Raw genomic sequence first — 20,862 nt, forward strand, 5'->3', positions numbered from 1 at the left:
AACTTTGGGGGAAAGAGAAGGCAACTTGCACAAACTCCTCAGGTTCAATTTAGTGCTAATAAATCTGCCCTTAAGATTTTCCTCACATTAAATGCCTGTGTGGATGATCAGGCTTGTTTTCTGACACTTCATCATGAAGGTTAATTACTGGGCTTGAGTTTTGTTTGCTTTAGCTCCTCTCGTTATCATTGTGGAGTCGAATCTAGCCCGTGTTTCAGATGGATTTTGGGGAGACTATCAAGGGATGTGGAGGTAAGGGGTGCAAGGCAGCTATTTTCTTCAGCCCCATTAAATTCCCTCAGAGTTTTCAATTGCCCCAGTGCAGAGTTAATTATAGGGCCTGACACGGAGCTGTACATTATTGCCTAGTTTACCCAGTCCTTTCCAATGACAGAGACCCCAGCTCACAGATCTCAACTCCTGTTTCCAGGTGATAAGAGGTGAAAATGATGTGGAAGGTGCTGAGCAAGTAGCTTCTGTTTCTGCGTACGCTTGATTTGAAACAAAGCCCAGAGAAGCTCCTTTTGTCAGCAACAACACCACTTTTTCCTTTGCACTGCTTTTTCTTTTAAAGATACTGCCAGCCTGCAGGATGTGCAATGAACGAGCTCTAGGGCTTGGGGTGCTGCTGCGTGGCCTTCCAGCTGGTGTTTTGTCCCTCTCACTGGTAATGAAGGCCTGACACCAAAATAGGTCCATTTATCTGCTTCCTGATTTAAATGCAGACAGACTGAGGGGCTATTTAAAGCAGTGGCAGTCAGCAGAGCAGATGCTTACGGCGTGAGTGCTGGGCCATCATTAACAGGCCTCCTATGGAAAACTTTGGCCACCTGGGATTCTTCAGCTTATTAGAGAAGTTTCAAGCTACTGTATCTCTTTAACAGGCATGAAGTAACCCAAAAATGCTAATGATGTTGAATACTGTGTTTTAACTATCGCAGGCAAGCGACTTTGAGCTGAAAGAATTAAAGCCCTTATGGTGTTTTACATTATGGTCTTCACTTCTTGCAAATGAAATGAGTTATAATTTAGGTGAAAGCAGTGCACGCATTTCTCCTGAAATGAGTGGCAACTGCTGCTAACTTTGTGGAGTGGTTCTGACACAGACTTGCAGATTTACAAATGATTTTTTTCTGTCTTTTCAGTGAACAGATCATCTGTACCACGGAAAACCACAGCGTGCAAGTCGCTTCCTAGCCATGTCAGTTCTCATCGCTAGCAAACCTAGTAGTAGTGTGTGTTCTATAGGTGAGTACCACAATTTAAATCACATTTGCTAAATAGGAATATGTGTTTTAGAAAAAGTTTTCCAGCATCTCACTTAAGAGTGTAATAAATTGTATTGCTTGCTAGTTTTGTGGCTTCTCTAAGTTTCTGATCATAAGAAAAATCGATATCTCATTTCTTCCATCAACCAGATGGATAGGCCAGGCAAGGGCTTCAGCCAAGGCTTTGTGCCACTGTGTCAGGGAGAAAACATGTTTTTCCTGTTTCAAGCTCTACAATTTACAAGTAGTTATTGAGAGCTTTGCAGCACTTTCTCCAGGTAAGATCTATCATGGTAGAGCTTTAAAGTCTTGCTGGCTCTGCTGTATTTCTTTAACCCCCGTCACTTGCCAAGTATAGTTATAAATTTCTAAAATGGATCTTACCTTTGAATGAGCCACTAAAAGCTAAGATTAGACAAGGAATGAAGGAGGTGGTCTGAATTTACAGCCAGTCTGACTTCCACTGATGCCTGCAAAAAAAAGGTGTCAAAACCCAGCAACTGCACTGTCAGGCCTTTTGATGAAATTGCTGTCCCTGTGTGCCTGTATGACACATCTCTTCAAAGCTGTTGCTGGACACCTTAGCAGAAAATCACCTGGCAAAGGTAGCAGTTTAGCAGTTTATGTGTTATTTTAACATGTTCCATGATATCCACAGAGCTGAAAAAAAAAAATTCTTCTAATATTGGAGACAGGTAGAACTAACACTGTTGCAAATAAAGGATCTTAGGAGTTAGATGAGAACTGAAGAAAGCGTATTTTTATCATACTCTCACAGATAATATTCAAAACATTATTAGTGAAGTTGTGATTATTTGTATAAAATATAATCAAAAAAGAATATTAAAAGATAATTGAACGTTGTAATTCCCAAGTGAATCAGTCAATGCATGGGAAAGCCAAAGAGGAATTATGCCTCTTAGCCCAGGTTGATCGTCCCACTCACAGTGTTTGTCACAGTATTTTCCTATAGAGAATGTCTGCTTGGCAAAGAATGCCAAGCAAAGCAAAGATTGAATTCTTTTTGCCCAGTTCATAATCTCTAGTAAAACCTATGTTTTAGTGAACTGAGCTTACGGAGAGTCTGTGCTTCTGTTTCTTCATAGTTATCTCACTGGCTATGAAACAAACGTATTAAAAACCGAGCTTTGAGAAAGCCAATGCCAGCATTTAGTATCTGAAGCACTCTTTGCTTGTAGGGCCTAATTCTCCAGTAACACAAGAAATTTAAAATTCAAATGCAGGTGCTCCATTTTCCACATGTCACTATCGGGAGAGCTACCAAGGCAGCTCAATTCACTCAAATCACAAAGGGAATTTGTGTGCAAATGCAGACCCTTCATATTCTAGTGGAGAGCAGCAGCATACAAACGAGTGTCTGAGAGACACTTTCATATTCAGCCCTCTGTGGGTACAAAACAGCCCCATCACTAACCCCACCGGCCGGGTCTTGCCTGAGCTTCACCACAGCCAGTTCCTACAGACACCAGGAGGACACGGAGGTCTCAGGGAGTTGTGATGATGACCCACAGAGTCTACGAGCCCTTGTGGCCTGAGCCCCATCACCCTGGACCCTCATTAGCACATTGGTATGTGTTTTATCCAAGTGCAACACGAGCACCTCATGGATTTGGCCTCTTGTTTCCCTTTGGATTTTAAGGCTAAAAATTTTAAAGGGAAACCAGGAAGGAAGCTCAAATCTAGGGCTATAACCCTATAAAGTCTCAGAGAATGGAACTCAATGAAAGTCATAGCAAAAAATGACAGTGCTTGATGACTGGACATGCCTACAAAACACAGTAAGGCTGCATACAAGCTCTTAAATAAATTAAAAGGGGCTAGGGAAGTCAGGTTTTGTTTTGCAAAAATAAATATATCAAGGCATGGATCCTTCTATTTTTAACTTCTGAAGCTCAGAAAATTCAGATAAAGGTTTCTATTTTAGCTGATTTCGATTGAAAGCACAAAATCAATGTTACCACATATCAACATACGCAAAGACAGAATATAATGTTCTTTATCTTTTGAAGTTTGCTTTTGATGAAAGTATACTGTATATTTCTTCTGGAAAGGGAATTTAAAGACCATTTTGTCAGAGAGGTCACAAGATGCAAAGGAACATTTGCAGAACTCGTTTTAGCTTGTCTAACTTAAAGACAGAAATCAAAGTTAAGAAAAGAGAACAAACTGTGACTTAAAAGCAATGCTTCTTCCTTTCCTGGCTGATTGCAGGCTCAAATTGCAGTTAAAATTCTCAGGAGATGTACAGATTGAGATGAAATATTGGGTTGGTGTACTGGTAGCATGGAGATCATAGCTATAAGCTATTTTTGTAAAGCATAAATCAGTGCCTGAACACCAAACCATGGGAGTTTAGTATTCAATTCATATATAATCCATGATTATAATTTTTTACTTGACGATATACCATCACTCATGCAAGTAGCTATGAGCTATTTTTTCCACTCATAACCACACACTTGTGTGCAAGGCAGTGACTTCTGAAAACTTCCAAGTGTAAATAAGAAAAGGGATATTTTTTGTTATTGGTTATTCTGGGCCCAGTTGCGAAACCGCTGCTGTTTGTTCCTCCCCACTATAACCCAGGGCACTGAACAGTTCTTTCCCAAAGAGCGTATTTTTTAATAAGGCAAGACAAGCACGGGCTCGCAGAAAGGGATGCAGCAGCCAAGAAGCGAGACTGAGTGACAGTTTGCAGTCAGCATGTTAATTCAGTTCTCTCTTTTTCTTAAGAAAACAACATGGTAAGCAAGGAAAAAGTACAGAGGCAGTGAAGGAGAATCCTGACAGAGCTCAGGCAAGTGACTAATTAGTATGGAGGAGGGAACGTCTGAAGTTCAGCGTGGTGTGACTTGTTTCCCAAACTGTTGGCTGCCTTGTTCAGTTAATTTTCAGCGTTTCTCACCATGTGCCCACATCCTCCAGCTTGCAGCTGAGAACATTGTATCTTTAATCGGGTTCTGTGGAGCCGGTGCCAGCACTTCTACTCTGGGCTCCCAGCTCGTCGGTGGCTCACAGATGTCTGCTGGCACCAGCAGCGAATGTGATCCTCACTGCAGGGCCCGCTGGGGTTGTCTTTATCCCGCTCTTCCAGGCGGAGCATGCATCTCTGATCTCCTCTGCTGGACGCTCTTCCTGTCCCACACCTACGTGGGTCAGAGCGTAGTGCGCCTATTCCATCCAAGGCACCTGAGGAGTCTCTCTGATCAGACTCACAGTGGTTTTGGTGGGGTTATTTTCATTTTTTTCATTTTTTATTTATTTATTTGAAGAAATGTGTTTTCCCCTTGGTGGGACAACGCAGTTGCAGCAGCTCTGCAGCCTGGAATTGCTGTGATAGGACAAAGAGCAGGAGACAAAGTGGGCTGTGTCTCACCTCTGTCATTTGTCTTTAGCCATGGGCAAGGTCACTAGGCTATAGTAAAATCTTGCCATCCATCCTGCATTGATGAATGAGAGCCCATGGTCCCAGCAGAGCTGCAGGACCTTGCTGCCCAGAGGATGGTTTCGCAGCAGGTTGCTTGTCCTGCTGCGCTCAGATCTCTCTGATACTTGTTGTTGTAGTCTTCCTATAGCACACTTTGGCCACCCTTATGCTGGCAGCACTTTTACTACCCACGACTAGTGGTTTGCTGTGGGCGAGTTTGCACGTCCCCTCTCGGTACTGTGCCCAGAAACCAAGAGCCGAGATGATAGCAAGTACACAGTGTATGTGAACACAGTAACCAAAACTGTGCCTTTGGGGATGCTGGTTGCCCAAAACAGATAATCACAGAATCACAGAATGGTTGAGGTTGGAAGGGACCTCTAGAGATCATCTAGTCCAACCCCTCTGCTCAAGCAGGGCCCAGAGCACGGGGCACAGGGCGGCATCCAGGCGGCTTTGGAAGACCCCCAGAGAAGGAGACTCAACAAGGAGGAGACTCTACAACCTCCCTGGGCAGCCTGTTCCTGTGCTCTGTCACCCTCACAGTCAAGAAGTTTGTCTTCAAATTCAGGTGGAAAACACTACAAGGAAAGTAGCAATGGTGAAATATGTGTAAGATGACTGTCAACTGAATTAAATAGCAGCCAGAGGATTACCAGGAGACTTCTGAGAGAAAGTCTCCTCCTGGAAACAAACTGAAAAGAAACGTGCAAGTGTGACAGGGACCAAAACTGAAAGAGAAGGGGGAAGAAAGAGAGCAGACCCCAAAACCAGGGCTGGCACTGCCAGAAGCCGCCCCCAGCACTGCTGGACACCATGAGCAGCCCTAATCTATTTAGTCTGCTGGAACTGAGGGGATGCAATACATAGGCACCCATGCCCTGGGGTGCCATGTGGCTCGTGAGGGGTATTCTCACCGGCTAGTCTGAGGGTTTAACTGTTGCGTTCCCTAGAGGGATCCTAAACACGAAGCTGATTTCCCATTAATTAAGTGCTGGTAATGAACAGACAGGGTTCTTGGATTGGGATAGGCCGTGGTTCTGGCTGCAGTGACCTCACAAACCCCAACACCACGGAAGCGTCCCCAAGGCTCCGGCAGCGCCTGACTCCTACTCGTCCCTCATGTCAACTGTGATATCAATTCAGCTGGTGCTGCCCGAGGACAAGGTCTACCTGGCAGGCTCCAGCATAGCTGGCCAACTGGTTCTGAAGCTTAGGAGCACCCTGGTGGACCCCGTGGTTAAGGTGGAGCTGGTGGGAAGAGGCTACCTGGAGTGGAAGGAAGAAGACAATCCCCACCTGGACTACAGCAGGAGCACTGTGTGCAGGAACCAGGCTGTCTTCATCTCCAAAGAGCATTATTTCCATATCAGTGGTAAGACTCAGGCACCAGTTAATGTAATGATAGCTTCGTAGTTGATGAAGATCAGTGTGGAGGAAGTCTTCTTTGTGCCAATGTCCATGTGCTCTGTTTCTGCCCTGTGACCTGTTCCCTTTCATTGCATTACACAGCAGCAGGGACCTTGGGATGAACCTGCAGGGTTTTGGTAGGGGATGTTGTATTTCAGAGCATGAGAAGTGCCCCAAGGGCAGTGGCTGAAGTGAATGGTGGTTGCAGGGAAAGCTACCATGGCCTCCTCGGTAGCATATAGAAAACCTCTAGTCACAATTACATTACTGAGTTACTCTTATCTAAATCCTTACCTGCATTTTTTTTATTGCCTCATATGCCACTGGTGATACAAGCCCTGTTATATTTGCAAATACATTAAGGAGTTACAGTTAAGGTTACTGCTGTAGGCTTGTGTCTTTACTGGGAGACAAGAAAAATCTGAGGCATGCACTGAAACTACCCACAAAAGTATGATGTTTTCAGTGAGGTACACACACCAAAATGCACACATATAAACACAGAGCTAGCCATTAAAACTTACAGATTTTTTATAAAGAATAAAGTCAGTGGCCTGTATGACATAAAATGTATTTATTTGCAGACCAGTGAATTATTCCAGGGAGTGCTATAGCAGTAGGAGGTCTCCAAAAAGGTGCACTTCCCTTCCTCACCCATCCTTTCTTAGGACCTGTGGGGAATCCTGGAGATCTAGTCTGCAGATCACAGGCTGAAAGTCATCACCCTTGTTTAGGTTAGTACTGAAGTTAGACTGCATGCCAAAGCGCAAAAGCTGCATTCAGGCTCCAAATGGCAGTGGTCAGCCTTCGTTTCCTCACAGACTTGAAGGCTCTGCCTTGTCCAAAGGTCATTTTTGCTTTTCACATGCATTGCAGCCTTAGCCTTGACCTTCTGCCGTCTGTAAAGTCTTCCTATAGACAAACTGATGTTGCAGCCCTGCAATATCTATTTTTTTTCTTTTCTCAGAATAGCAGAAGTGCTCTCACAAGTTCAAGATATCATATTAAAATATAAAAGATATAGACATGACCCTTCTTGCCCCGAGTACTCCATGCCCACCACTGAAGCTGGGGTATGAGAATATATATTTGAATAGGTTGCTGCATGTGTCAGCTTTTGACTTGCAGTTACTTGATAGCACCTTTGAGCTGGTATTTGACCTTACCACATGCCCTACTTTGGTCCCATCTTATGCCAATGTAAGATATGTGTACACTTGGATGGGGTTGCCTAACGGACATACTTCTTGGGAAGTATACTTCATAGGGAATTCAGTAACACCTCTCTGAAATTAAGGCTGCCTAAGGTATTGACTTGTAGCCCATTACTGACTATGACCAGTGACATCTCTAAGATTGTTAGAGCCGAGTTGCACTGCTACCAGTAACCATCCTCAGCAGCAGCAGCAACCTCTGGTCAGAGCAAACTCGCCCAGACCACTTCATGTGCTGCTTTTCAAGGCCAGTCACACCCCAAGAAACTGGTTATGTCCTTCACAGAAAGGTCATCCCTCAAGTCGTACCTGCCGACAACCTATTCACACTTTCTCAGAGCCACCACCATCATCTTGGAGCCAAGTCTGTCATGCGGTTCAGGAAGATAAAGTTTTGTGAGGCCACAGAGAGACTGGTTCTCCTGGGCTATGGGACTCATGTCCATGAGCAACCGAGAGGCAAGGCAAGTGGCTGCACCTCCACTTCCAAAGGGAACTCAGTGACACTGATTAAGACCACCATCATTCTTAGTTCGAGGACCGATGCAGGAGGTGAAGTGCAGTTTTTCAAGAGTCTCTTTATGAGTGATGTAAAATAAATAGGCTTAAAGTAAATTGGAGTAAGTATGTGTAAGCTTTTGCTGTATGTGAAGGCTGACCCACTTCAGTTCTGTGCACACAGACAAGCTCTTAAGGTCATATCTGGAGCAGAGATGGAGAAAACAGAACTTTTTGGTCAATCCACACACTGCAAAACCTATACTGCATCCTACGTGCCCTCCAGCAGGGGCTACAAGGCAGCCCAGTCACCCCAGGACCCATCCACAGATCATTCCAGAAGGCGAAGGCCTGTTTCTCTCAAGGTTAAATTGTACTTTTTCTTCCACTTTGAAGTCTGCTCCCACTTTAAAGTCTTCTATGGAAACAAGAACTTACAGAGAACTTGGTATAAGTGAGATAAGGCCCTGAGAGTTGCAGGTTTTTACAAACCATCAGATTAAAGAACATGACTTTCTTATATTGCAGTTATCTGAAAGGCTGATGAATTTTAGTTTCTTCCCTTTCAGTTTGTTTTAGGCATTTCTTCTCTTCAGAGTTACAATTCCAATTGATTGAAAACACTGTTACGCTGGCTGGTAAATCCTCCACAATGTGAGGAAACAATATCTGGGCTCTCCTGCCAGTAGGAACATCCAGTTTAGGTTATTAAAACTTGAGACAATGTAGAATTCATCTGCAAAGGGATGAAGTTAGCAGGACAGAAGTCTGGAAGTGTCACATGTCCTAGTGATATTGCTCAAACGAAGGTTTTGGCATAAGGTACTAGAAGAAAAGAAAACCCAAGTTTGGACAACAAAAATGTCAGCAGATACACGTAATGAGAACAAGCAGATCTTGGATGATGGAGAGTCAAGAGCTGGACTGATGTGGACAAAGGGGGCATGTTTGTCCCTCCTAAGTGGGGACAGTCTTTCATTACACAGAGTGGGACCTCACCCACATAAAACTGAATTTGACCAAAAGGAAATAGGAGAGACCTTAGAAGAAATGGACTCACAGTTATGCAGAGGAAGGACCAAATGTTATTTTTATTGCATACGGACTATTTTGTACAAGTATTTAACAGACTCCTAGTAACATGGTGTTATCTGGTTTTCAGATGGCTGGCTCGATTCTGGGGTCCACACCTTTGACTTCAACTTCAGCTTTCCTCCGGGTCTTCCCTCGACATTCACCAGCAAAATTGGCTTCATCTCATATTTTATTCAAGGGACATGCAGTGGCCGTGAAATTGTGTTAGCTAAAGAGAAGAAATATTTACTGCTGCAAGGAACCTTTGGCAACAATGAAGCAGATGTGAAGGACATGGTAAGGAGAACAGCTGAGGTGGAGACACATCAAGCTACTGCTTTTTTCACTTTAGAAAGACACCACCGAGTGTCCGTGAATCTTTAGTTCCAGCTAAGCCATCTTCTTCCTTTTAGTGACCAACTGACACCTTCAATATGTTCTGCCATCTTTGTCCTATGTTTGCACCAGAGTGTTTCTTTATTAGCACGTAAGATGCATTGTAAAAGTTCAAAAGTAATATGCGGGGCATGCCTTAAGATCCAAGATGGGGGAGGTGGGAGGTTATTTGCCTTCTCTGAAGTCTAAGTCCTAAAGCAACCTTCACACCAGAAAGTCCCTTTTTCATGTAGGCACTTTTGGTCTACCTAAGCTGGCACAGTCAGTCAACAACCATCAAGACAGTTAAAACATACTGATTTTAACCATTTTGTGGCCTCTGTCTAGTTTTGGGTGTGAATGGTTAAAGGTGGTGAGGTTTATGTGTGCACATACATATCACTGCCCAGATGCTCAGGATAGTTCAGCCGTGTCACATTCCATGCAGCAATGAGGACTCTGCTGCATGTGGACAGCAGGGCCCGCTGGGAGGGTTGAGCAACCTCAACTGTGGTACAGGGAATTTCTGCATATCTAACACCAAGAACTCACTGTGCTTTGCCTTTCTCTCCCACCTTTGTGCAGGATCCATTGGTGGTGGAAACTAGGAAAGATGCAGTTTACCTCTGTTGCTTCGGTCATGGCTCTGTGGTCCTTCGGATGTACCTGGAGAAAAATATATTTTCCCCTGGTGATCACATTGTCTTTGTGACAGATATTTCCAACAGGACATGCAAGTACATCAGAAAGGTAGTTTTTGCGGTGCACTGCATTGTGCTGTACAAGGGTGTCAACAACCGAGGAGAGCAACGCTCCTTGGAAGACCGAAGTGAGGTGACAAGGCTGGAGTCCCGGACAAACACAGGCCCCTTCCAGATCATGCGAGTCATTGGCACGCTGGTTCTGCCGAAGCCGCTGCCCATCACCAGCACGCGCATGGAAAATGAAATCATGTCATTCAGGTATGAGCTGGTAGGAACTTCTAACCTTCCTTGTACCCCATCCACCATGGTGGGCAGGTTGCCCATCATCGTAGCACTGCCTGAGATTGCCTATGAGGAGCAAAGCATGGGAAATCCATGTGAAAATGAAGGAGATAACTCGGAGGGGAATGACCTTGACAGAGATGTTCCTGAGAAGGACGTAGAACCAAGTGATAGTGAATCCAGTGAATAAAGGATTTTTTTTCTGTGTAATTCATGCACACTAGCTGTCTGCTTTCACAGGACGAGCCTGCATTTACATAGATGTTCCAGTGATTCCCGAAACAAGATGGCGATAGACAGCACCTAGCTAGAGGACACAGTTTGCATGCCCAGAAAATGGCCATTCTCCCCTACCTGGCAAAACAGACAGTATGCAGAACTTAGTGCAGGCTGCATGTGGAGAACCAGAAATTTGAAGACCATCTGCAAGATGAGCAGGGCAGGCAAGACCTGCAGAGGCATGAAGGGCCTGCAGGAGCTGCTCCCACCAGCTCCTGTGGCAAAGCCGGCTGCTGGAAGGGAAGTGGGGACCGGGAAACCTCAGGCTGAGAGGGGCAGCCAAGCAGCCAGGGATATGCAAAGCCTGTGTCTGCCAATCCAGCAAGTAGGAGCATGTCCTGCCTCCCTTTGCCCCTTTCCTTTGCTCTGCAGTAGAATTCAGGCACTCAGCCTGGGCACAACTAGCACAAACCCACGTTGTTCAGGTTATTCATTCAGGCTGTGGCCCTGGGAAAGCTGCTGCCTGGGAAGGAGTACGAGCAGCTTCTGCTGCCAGAAGGATGCTAAAGAGGAAGGGGGAAATGTACTTGGAACGGACATTCTCATAGCTGCTATTTTTCCAATTACTCAGTATTGCCTCTGGAATCAGTGGCTAAGGTCACCAGCCACTGTTAGCTACAGGAGCCACCCCAGGCCAGCTCCCAGCAAAGGGGCCCTTAAGCTGAGTGGCAAGGACACTCTCAAGAAACCTTCTGGAAGCCCCAGCATTTTGCTGGTCCTTGCACAGCTCCAGCACCCAGACAAGGTGAACAATTGAGCACAACATGGCAGAACTGCAGAGGAGTTGCAGCGTTTGTGTTAAGGCTGTGGGGTTACTGGAGAGCAATGGTGCAGCAGTGCCACAGGGCTGGTTGGTTCTGGTAAGGAGTCTCTGCAGTTTGCATGCTCCTCTGTTGATTCCTGAACCCTTGCTTTGCTCACAACCCCCCAAAACAGAACTCTCTTTGTCTTGGTTTTTAAATTTATACTATTTTTAGACTAATATTGAACCACATCAATGCACAAGATCTGTAAGCAAACTTGCTCTGGAATCTCAGGGCAGGCTGCAAGAGCGCCAATGTTTCATACTTTGACTTCTTCTGTTACTACAGCCACACTTAAGATACTGTATTTTGTCTCATTATTAACAATCACCGAAGTGGCACCAGCCACTTATACAGCATGTGGGAATTACAGTATTTGCTCACTTTCTGCTCTGCCTCAAGTCACATGAAGGTGTGTCCCTTATAGGCCACTGTTCCACTGATTTGGGTGATGAAATCTAATCCACCTGTGAGAGAATCACCATCACCACTGCTGCTGGCCTCCATAGGCACCTTCCTTCCATGGACCAATGGACAGCGCACATCGTTAGGCGCTGCAGCTGAGAATCACCAAGCGTACATTAGCCAAACATTCAGGAAAACACAAGGCCCACTTCTTGACTCTGGTCCCTGCGGGAAGCCATTTCTTAAGACTTTCAGGAGACAAATAAAAATACACGCTTTCCCCTTCATGCATCCTAACCACAAAAGCCAAACTACAACACGTGATAAGCAGTGTAGGACTCACCGCAAGACACTGAACACTTCAGAATGGCCATGTATTCTCAGAAGAGAACAAGAGGTCTAAGAAACCACCTATGCCATGCCTTGCCAGGAAATTTGTCAGGTGAAAGCTTACCAGGTGATAATAGGAAGTGAAATGAGAACTGGTGGAACATCCTAAACCAAACATAGGATGTTACCTTAGCAAAGGACAAGGAAGAAGAGTATGTGTGCAATTCATATATGGAAGAACACAAAATGTTCCTGATAATTATACATTTTCCTTGGAAAGATATGGGAAAGCAGATGTCTTTATTTTGAGGCATGAAGGAGAAAGACAGTCATCTTTTGGGTGATATTGTTGGTTTCATATGGGAGTTGATTACATAATGATAAATCTCCCAGCACCACGACTGAATGGAGTGTTGTAGCTAAGTTTTGGACAACTGATGCCAAAGACGAAGAGAGATATTGCCTTCACCATCACCTTCATTGGTAAACATGGAACAGCTGGAATTAGATTATTTTTGTGGATGATGAGGAAATCGGTCAAAGGTTTATAGCTATCCTTTTAGTGGAAGAACCAGCAACACCAGGGATAGCCAGTCTATTAACAGTGTTTATTAAGATTTAGGAGACAGTTTGAAAGGATGATATTGGGCTAATGCCATAAAATTTGGTCTAATTGAATTACAGTATATTGTATAGGGGAAACTGATGTTAAAAAGACTAAAGTAAAAACCTGGCCATCATTACTGTTAGGAAAAGAAAGATATGAAGTATAAATGGGCCCTCCAGGTGACTATATTATTCAAATGAAGTTTAACAAACTTTGTGAACAATATTCTGTTAGGATCTCACAATCTCACAAAGATTAGTTTTGGGCACGATGAAAGGTCATGGGAGTTAACCAAAAGCAGAAAACTTTTCAGTCACCCAGGGGGTTTTGGAAGGTCTTGATACAGAAATCCAAGTGAGAAGTCTTCAAGCCTGGTGCCAAGATTTAGTAAGATTTACAGACACAGGAACAGAATCAAGCAGGCTTATTTTGCAAGAAGGTGTGAAAACTATCATTTTAATTGGAACAAAAAATGTTTAATGACACTACTATGGCAGCTTGCCACTACTTCAGCAGCTTTTAGCTTGGCAAGAGCACTAAATGATTCCTTTAAGAATTTAACATATTATAATATGACAAACAATCAAATTGCTTGACCCATGATCTGCAACGGTGCAGTGTTAAACCCAGCAGATATGTTATACAACAAGTTGATATGATTAGTTTCGGCAATTATGAGATGTGTGGGAATAGATAATGGCAATGTCCATAAACAGTATTAAAAACAAGACCCAGTATCGATGTGCATTGGGATTTGGTTTTGGTTCAAGTGTCAGTGTCTGAAATTACGGCAGAAGTAATACTTGTGCAGGAGTAATATCAGGATTTGTATTGCAGAGAGATAGGGACAGTATTAAAGGCATAAGGTGTAGGAATAATATAAGATGATGGGTGATGATGATAGGAACAAATAGAAGTGTGATTGATGGGCGTCTGACCCCTCCACTGAAAGAAATAGCATGCAACATGGAAACAGGTCTGTTGGTTGAACTGAACTTATGGTATCTCCAATGCAGTGATTCATTCTCATAGAGCACTGCCAAGACAGTGTCAAAAGAGCCATCTAGAAAAGTAAATGCAACACGGGATCTTTTAATAGCACTTTGACCAGTGAAAGGGATGGCGTTTGGATTTAACATATTTTTTTGAAGTACTTTTGAATCCCGAACTATGAATTGTAGCAGAAGTTGGAAGGTACATAGTGTTGATAAACATGATTCTGTGCTGAATTAAAATGGAATTTAGGGCTTGCATATGCAAAATTACTGCAAATTAATTGTGAAAATGCTTAAGTCTTGTTCTAATCAGGCTAATGATCAAGGGATTGAAGATGAGGAAGTCTGCAAGAATCCTCTTGGTAGCATGCCCAGAGGACAGGGAGGTGGGTGTACTCCGTATGCGTTGAATACAAAATCCCAAACTGGGCTTTCAGAGGCAGTGGTTGCCCCAAATCAACAGTTCTACAAGCAAAGCAAAGCTGACTTAAGATTGCTGAATTTAACTTAAGATGACTGCCAGCATGGGATGCCATTGGCATTGGTCTGTAGAGAGCAATGTGGGGACACATGGAGAAGGTACACCCGCGCCCGGAGGGTCATGCCGTGTGGGACTCCTGCTCCTGGGGAGTGGGTGTGCGTATCACTCCCGTTACAACCACAGGTCCATCCACACCTGTGTGTGTGTGTGTGTGTGTGTGTGTGTGTGTGAGAGAGAGAGGAATTAGTCATAAAAGTGTTTGAAACCTGCTGGTGTTCATGAGCACTCGGTAGAATGGCTGATGCTGGGGTTTACGTGTTATGGTGCTGGGGTTTATGTGCTGTGCTGTGTGTCATTGACACACACACACACACACACACACACACACACACACACACCCATACACACACACACATCTCACAACATCCGCCCCTTCAACACTTCCTCATTTAGAGCAAAGAAGCTGGTGAAGGCGCTGGAGCACAGAACTTACCAGGAGCGGCTGCAGGACCTGGGGTTTTCTAGTCTGGAGAAGAGGAGACTCAGGGGAGACCTTATCACTCTCTATAGTTACCTCAAAGGAGGTTGTGGTGAGGAGGAGGGGGTTTCCAACCTTAATGGTTCTATGATTCAATGCTTTTCACATACATTTTCAGCCATCAGCCACCCAACTAGGCTTTTGCACGTCCCCAGTTTCTTCCCCATCTTTGCAGGTGCCTGGACTGGTTCAGTGCATGGACAGAGTCTGGACTGCTCATGTGGCACAGTTTGCCACTCTCCATGCACTGACTGTGCACACACAGATTGACACTGATTAGCAAAGCACCCGGCCGGGGTGCGTGGGTAGGACAGAGCTCCGCGCCTGTCACCGTGCTGCTGCTCACGCACGCCTTTGCCAGCCCAATGCTCTCCCTCACCTTGTCCCTAAAAACAGCATTTGTCACACTGACATGGCAGGGCCCTTTCCCTTCTCAGATGAGACCATGCATCAGGGCGCTGCGTGCAGAATCCCATTACAAATAGATTGTTGTTTTACAGGTCTCCCAGTGTTATCATTCAAGCAGGAATTAATGCACTCGCAGTGTACATGACAGGAACATGTTAGAAGAATATTTTCCACTACTTGTCTTTTGAATTTGAGCACTGCTTCTCAGTGACATTTGATATAGCTGAAGGAAAAATGCAAGTGGGTGTAAATTCTGAAGTTGCCATCACACAAATGCTGGCAGTGCTTGCATTTGCTGTTAAAAAGAAGTTAACTACTTGCTTTTGGTAAAAGCTCACTTGCAAAGAAACAAATGGATGTCAGCATTTGAGGGGTAGCAGAGCAACCCTACAGTCCTTTTCCACGGTGCTTGCTGTGACTGGGAGCACTGCTGCAGTCTGCTTGCCTGCTTCAGTGTCTGCAGCCAGCCTGGGTGCAGCAAAGTGGGGAAGGCAGCGGGGACGCAGCGAGGTGTCTCCACTTCTCATTACTGTCACCCCGCAGGCATTTCGCTGGCAGGGAACACTGGGTGTCTGATGTTAGCAAAACTGGCTGCTGTTTTCAAGAACTGTATTTCTCCTGATGGGATATATGCCAGGGTGAAAGACGCCTAATCCCACTCCTGGGATGTTTTCTGTTGTGCTTATGTATGTCAGCCTCATTAAACAAATAAAACAGTTGTCATCAACAAGCTAAAGAGACCTAATAATGCAGGCACGATACACCCAGTGGGACAACTAACTTCTGGGAACTTAGGCACATAATTTCATGTCTTAGCATTTTAATTTTCCTTCCTGACTTCTGCATGTCTTTTGTATTGCAAATTCTTCAAGCAGAGAGTTCCTTTCTCCTCTGTGTAGTCTCAGGCATAATTTTTCTCAGACGCATTTTTGTTACTGCAGTATAAACAGCAACATGAGCAATACGATGAGAGAGTAGCTGTGTAAATAATGTTTTTCCAGCAGACCACATAGAAGATGGAGCAAAGAGGTCTGTAGGAGAAGATCATCAGCCATCTGGTTTACTTGTCCCAGGAAACAAAGAAAGTGGACATTTCTGGTGTCATCAAAACACCATAAGGGACATTTAGGCTATTCAGAATATGCTAAAATCAAGTGCCTGTCTTTGAAGGTACTCTCTCACTCTGTCAATGGCACTAAGTGTCGTTATTTCCCTGGATAACCAGTCACCACTCCATTTTTTCTCTGGATAACCAGTGCTCATGCTGGCTCTACAACAAGGAGCAGTTGGACCAATACAACTCTGTGCCTTTGTGAGACTCTTTAGAGCAGCAGGGATAACCATTCAGGTGCAGTGAACTAAAATAGCCATCCAGTTCCTGCGGACGTGAACTTGTACCTTCGGGTGGCCCAACATGACTTTCCTGTCCCTGTCAGCACAAGCAAGTACCAAGCGAGGACTCTGCACTATCCTCCCTTATGTGATTTGGGTATACTCAAACTGAAGAGAATAGTATTTTTTTCTGAAGCTTCATAGATTTATATGGAGGTTTCTTCCAATACCTTATACAGAGCCTACCCACAGCTGAGAGGTTCAGCTACATTAGTCCTGCTAGGGAGGACTACATTAGTCTTACTAGGGAGACTTACCACCAAAATGAAGCAGGAGGTTACTGGCAACTTCTGTCACATCTATTGTAGCTATGTTTACGTAAACAATAATCTTTTCAGTTCTTTAAATTGATAGACTTTTTTTTTAATGAATGAATGAATGAATGATGCTTAAAGTCTCTGCAGGTCCCTATTGTAAAGAGCTTGATGATGTCTGCATCATTTGGGATTATTTCTGAGAAACATTTTTGCTGTAGTGATGGTGGAGTTAGTGTAGTTCAGAGGTGATGGGAGAAGTGGAGGTGGAAAAAGAGTGAAAGAATGGGACACGTGAAGGGAAAAGGCCTACTTTGCTCATAATTCATTTTTAAGCTTGTTCAGATTTTGGAAAACATTCTTTTTTTATACTTTCATGAAGCAGAAATAGTGTATTTTCTCTTTTCAGTAAGTATCCATGGAGATGCAGAAACAATGATTATTGGAAATCACATGTACTTACAAGAACAGGTTTGCACTATTGCTGGATGACACTGAAAGTAAATCATATATGTCTTTTAAGCAATGCTACCTGACAAAATTGTTATAGCCAACAAGGAACGAACCTCATAAAGGTCCTCTAATATGTGGAACAGCAGGAGTCCCTGCAGTTCTATAAAGTATCAAATCTAGCTGCTGTTGTCTCAAGGTGTACTTGTTCTCATCAGTGGTTTTTAACAGTGATTATCAATGAAATTGTGACCATGTTTGACTATGTTTGGTTGTCCAAAGACATCCTTAGCAGCCATCAGCTAATTGATTCACTTTACGTCCCTTTGAAACTTCCCACCAAAAAGCCAGCAAAGAATTCAGTGTCTCTAAGGCAATCTTCAACATCTCTCTCAGTATAAAAGGCAGGGGAAGAGATCATCAATACTTTTTAAAAAGCTCTTTTTTTAACATGTCTTGCGTTAACACATTTCCCTGACTTTGTGTGTTTTACAATTACCCAAGCTCTTCAGATAAGTGGCTGTTTTAAGACACAAATGCCGATTAAATAGTATTGATTTACTCAATCTTTGTACATCCATCCTCTTCCTTTCTTCTTAAACCTTCCACATTTCTGCTAAACTCTCTGTCATCCTTTCACATTTCTCTTAGCAATCTGCCACCTTTCTGGCCAAGAACTTGGATTAGGACAATTTTCTTCTGACTGTGTCAGGCTAAGAGGGGAAGGCTTCTTAGTCCCCAGCCCTGACCAGCCTGGGCTTCATCCAAATTATATGTAAGCATTCGTTTCTATTCTGGTTTTCCTTCTCTTTTTTTTCCCATTCCTGTTCTGCTTTTCTATTTGGAGACAAGCATATGTCTCCAAATGCATGTCTGTGTGTGCGGACATGCATGATTCTCATGATGGAAAGTCAATATGAATGGGCGTGTAAGAAGAAAGAAGTCTTTCTTTCAGTTAGTGTAAATGATTTTCCAGTTAACAAAGATCATAGTAGGGTTATATAAATTAGTGACTCCATAAGCAGAGCCTAAGTTCAGCTGCTCAGTATGTTCCTACTGACCACCCTAAATGGGATTTCCAAAAATGTAATAACCTATTAATGGATGCTACTATTTCTTCTAGATGAATTATAATAAAGTATGATTCTTTCATGAATAATTTTAAGCACTGACTCAAGGTAATGGATTACATGAGCCAAGGGTTGCAAACTGAAGCGGTAACTTCTTCAATATGCAAATAAAGTACCAGTCAATAAACAGATGCTAGTTTTATCAGTATGAAATATAATTACAATTAACTTTAGCATCACAAATAAACTTTTGTGATTTTTTTTCAATTCTTACATGCTTTTTTTTTTTTTCTGATGTCAGTTATGTCTATGCAACATGGTGTATGGTGCATCTCACACCTGTGAGAGCTGATGCAGATTCATTCTCCCAGGATAGGGCAGATGGTACCTCAAAACAGAGCTCACATCTTCATAGTTTTGTCTTCACACTGTCACTTGTCATGGTTTAAACAGCTTGCTCATTCTCCCTCATCAAATATTACTGGTAATCACTTCTTATCCAGTGGCAGTATTTATCCAGCAATATTGAAAAGGTTTTCAAAAATGCTGCCCAGGGAGCTTGTGCAGCATCCATTCCTGGATATTTTCAAGACTTGGCAAGACAAAGCCCTGAGCAACTTGGTTGGAATTGAGTGCTGACCCTGCTTTGTGCAAGGGACTCTCAGAGGTTCCATCCCATCTGAATATCTATGATATTATGAAAATGAAGGAGATGTAAGTAGAGGGAAAAGGAAGACCCAGAATGGAAAATGAAGATAATTCTGAGGATGTTGAGAATCAAAGAGATTTCAATAATAGTAAATGAGGAAATGGTTTCTATATGAAAAATACAATAATTTTTAAAAAGAATTTGGCGACTGGGGAAATAAGAACATGCAGTTCCAATTAAAACTGCCTCTGCAGAAAGGAGAGAACAACATGTAGTCAATACTGACTTTTTAAGAATAAATATTGCATTTATATTTTGACTATTATGGCTCTTCTCTGCTTGTCTTTCTCCTTTCCTCGGCAGTAGGTAGGAGTTTCAGCCACAGCAGCAATGGTTTTCCATCTGAAGAGAAGAAAGGAGCCTGCTCTTATTTTTTAACACCTACAGGCCTCAAGCTCTGGTGGGAAGGACATACTGGGACTTTTTGGCATGAACAGACTAAGGCCTTTTTAAACTCGGAACTGAACAGCTGTAATTAAGGTAGAGATGATAAAAATATCCATCATGTTCATTTGGCCCATGTCTCCTTTCAATGTAGCAAAGAGCAGGGTAAGTTACTTGTAGGAGGAGATACATTGCTATGGTTGTTGGAAGCTGCATTCTTGAACAAATATAACCATGAATCATAAAAATAATCCTGTGTGAAAGTATTGCTTTGTAAACCTCCATGAATGAACCTGGCTGGAAGGATAAAACACCTTTCTGTGTGCAACATATGCTGTGTGTAACATATTCTGTGTGCAACATATTGCAATCGACCATTTTTACACTAATTCTCTCCCTAAATTGTAATCGCCTTCGAAAAGGTACAGGTACCTGTTGTTACCTTGGCAGGATCTCCTTGCCTGGGAAGAGCCTGTGTGCAGATGTCATTTTACTAGTAACAGCAATTATGAGCCTTGATGGGTGATTTGTGTTTTAGCCCCATAAAAATAAAAAATGCATGAAAAACAATAAAAACAGAGGAACCAAAGAGACTTCAGGGGGAAGAGCAGGGAAAAGAGAGAAAAGAAAGAGTAGGAAAAATTCCATATGCAGAGAGGTGCTCCACATGTCTCAAAGCAGCATGAGATCTAGATTTGTAACGTGCCTGCAGGAATCAGGTAAGGTGCTCTTCTGCAGAGCCCAATTGCCAGATATCAAAGCAAAAAGTATGAGTTTACAAGTATCTGTGTGGTCATGTTGCTGCTGTAACATTCATTTCTGAAAAGATTTGATTTTACTAGATCCTTCTTTGCAAACCAAATAGCTTCATACTTCTCCTCTTGCCAGTAGGGAGTTTCTGGGGAGGGTACCAGCCTCATGTAGTCTCACCTTCGTAAGTCTCTCCTCTGCTTCCCCTTCAGGGAACAAGGTCCTTCCTCCAAATAGTGAACGGTTGTTGGCATCCCTCATGCAAAGAAAGTGTTAGAAGGGAAAAAAAGATGGTGTGGAAACCTAGTCAAGAGCTACTAGAAGAGCTACTCACCCAGAAGTCATTTGGAAACTGAGAAAGGCTTAGGAGCATTTGGGAACAGGAACTTACTCTTTCTGCTTAAATATGGGAAAGAGATAAAAAAGGTTTAGAGTAATTCTCAGTCTTTTTCTCTCCCATTCTTTCCATGATACAGGACTTCCATTTGAATGAATTTGCCTCCAAAATGCTCACATAATGCGTTCTTTAGTTAGTTAGTCCCCAAAGCCATCTTGGGGCTGTGGAACTCACAGAGGAGACTTCATGCCTGTCCTTGGTTGTGTATTTATGTATTTGGCATCACCATGACACAACACATCATGTTCAGGAAGCCCGAGTCCCCTACAGGATAGTTTTGACTGAAACAACTGCAACTGCTTGTTAATAAACAGTCTTAAACCTTGCATGTCATCAC

At 43.3% G+C, this 20,862-nt stretch overlaps 1 protein-coding gene across 1 annotated transcript; it reads left to right on the forward strand.

The window, feature by feature from the left end:
• The first annotated feature begins 5,838 nt into the window (after nt 1–5,838).
• ARRDC5 (arrestin domain containing 5) lies at nt 5,839–10,463 on the forward strand. Its single transcript, XM_026050269.1, has 3 exons — nt 5,839–6,091; nt 9,001–9,177; nt 9,829–10,463. Exons 1-3 carry the CDS (start codon nt 5,839–5,841, stop codon nt 10,461–10,463), a joined length of 1,065 nt encoding a protein of 354 aa, XP_025906054.1.
• The last annotated feature ends 10,399 nt before the right edge of the window (nt 10,464–20,862 follow it).

Source organism: Nothoprocta perdicaria, unplaced genomic scaffold, assembly GCF_003342845.1.
Source record: "Nothoprocta perdicaria isolate Ctin4 unplaced genomic scaffold, notPer1 scaffold_67, whole genome shotgun sequence".
Taxonomy (NCBI): Eukaryota; Metazoa; Chordata; class Aves; order Tinamiformes; family Tinamidae; genus Nothoprocta; species Nothoprocta perdicaria.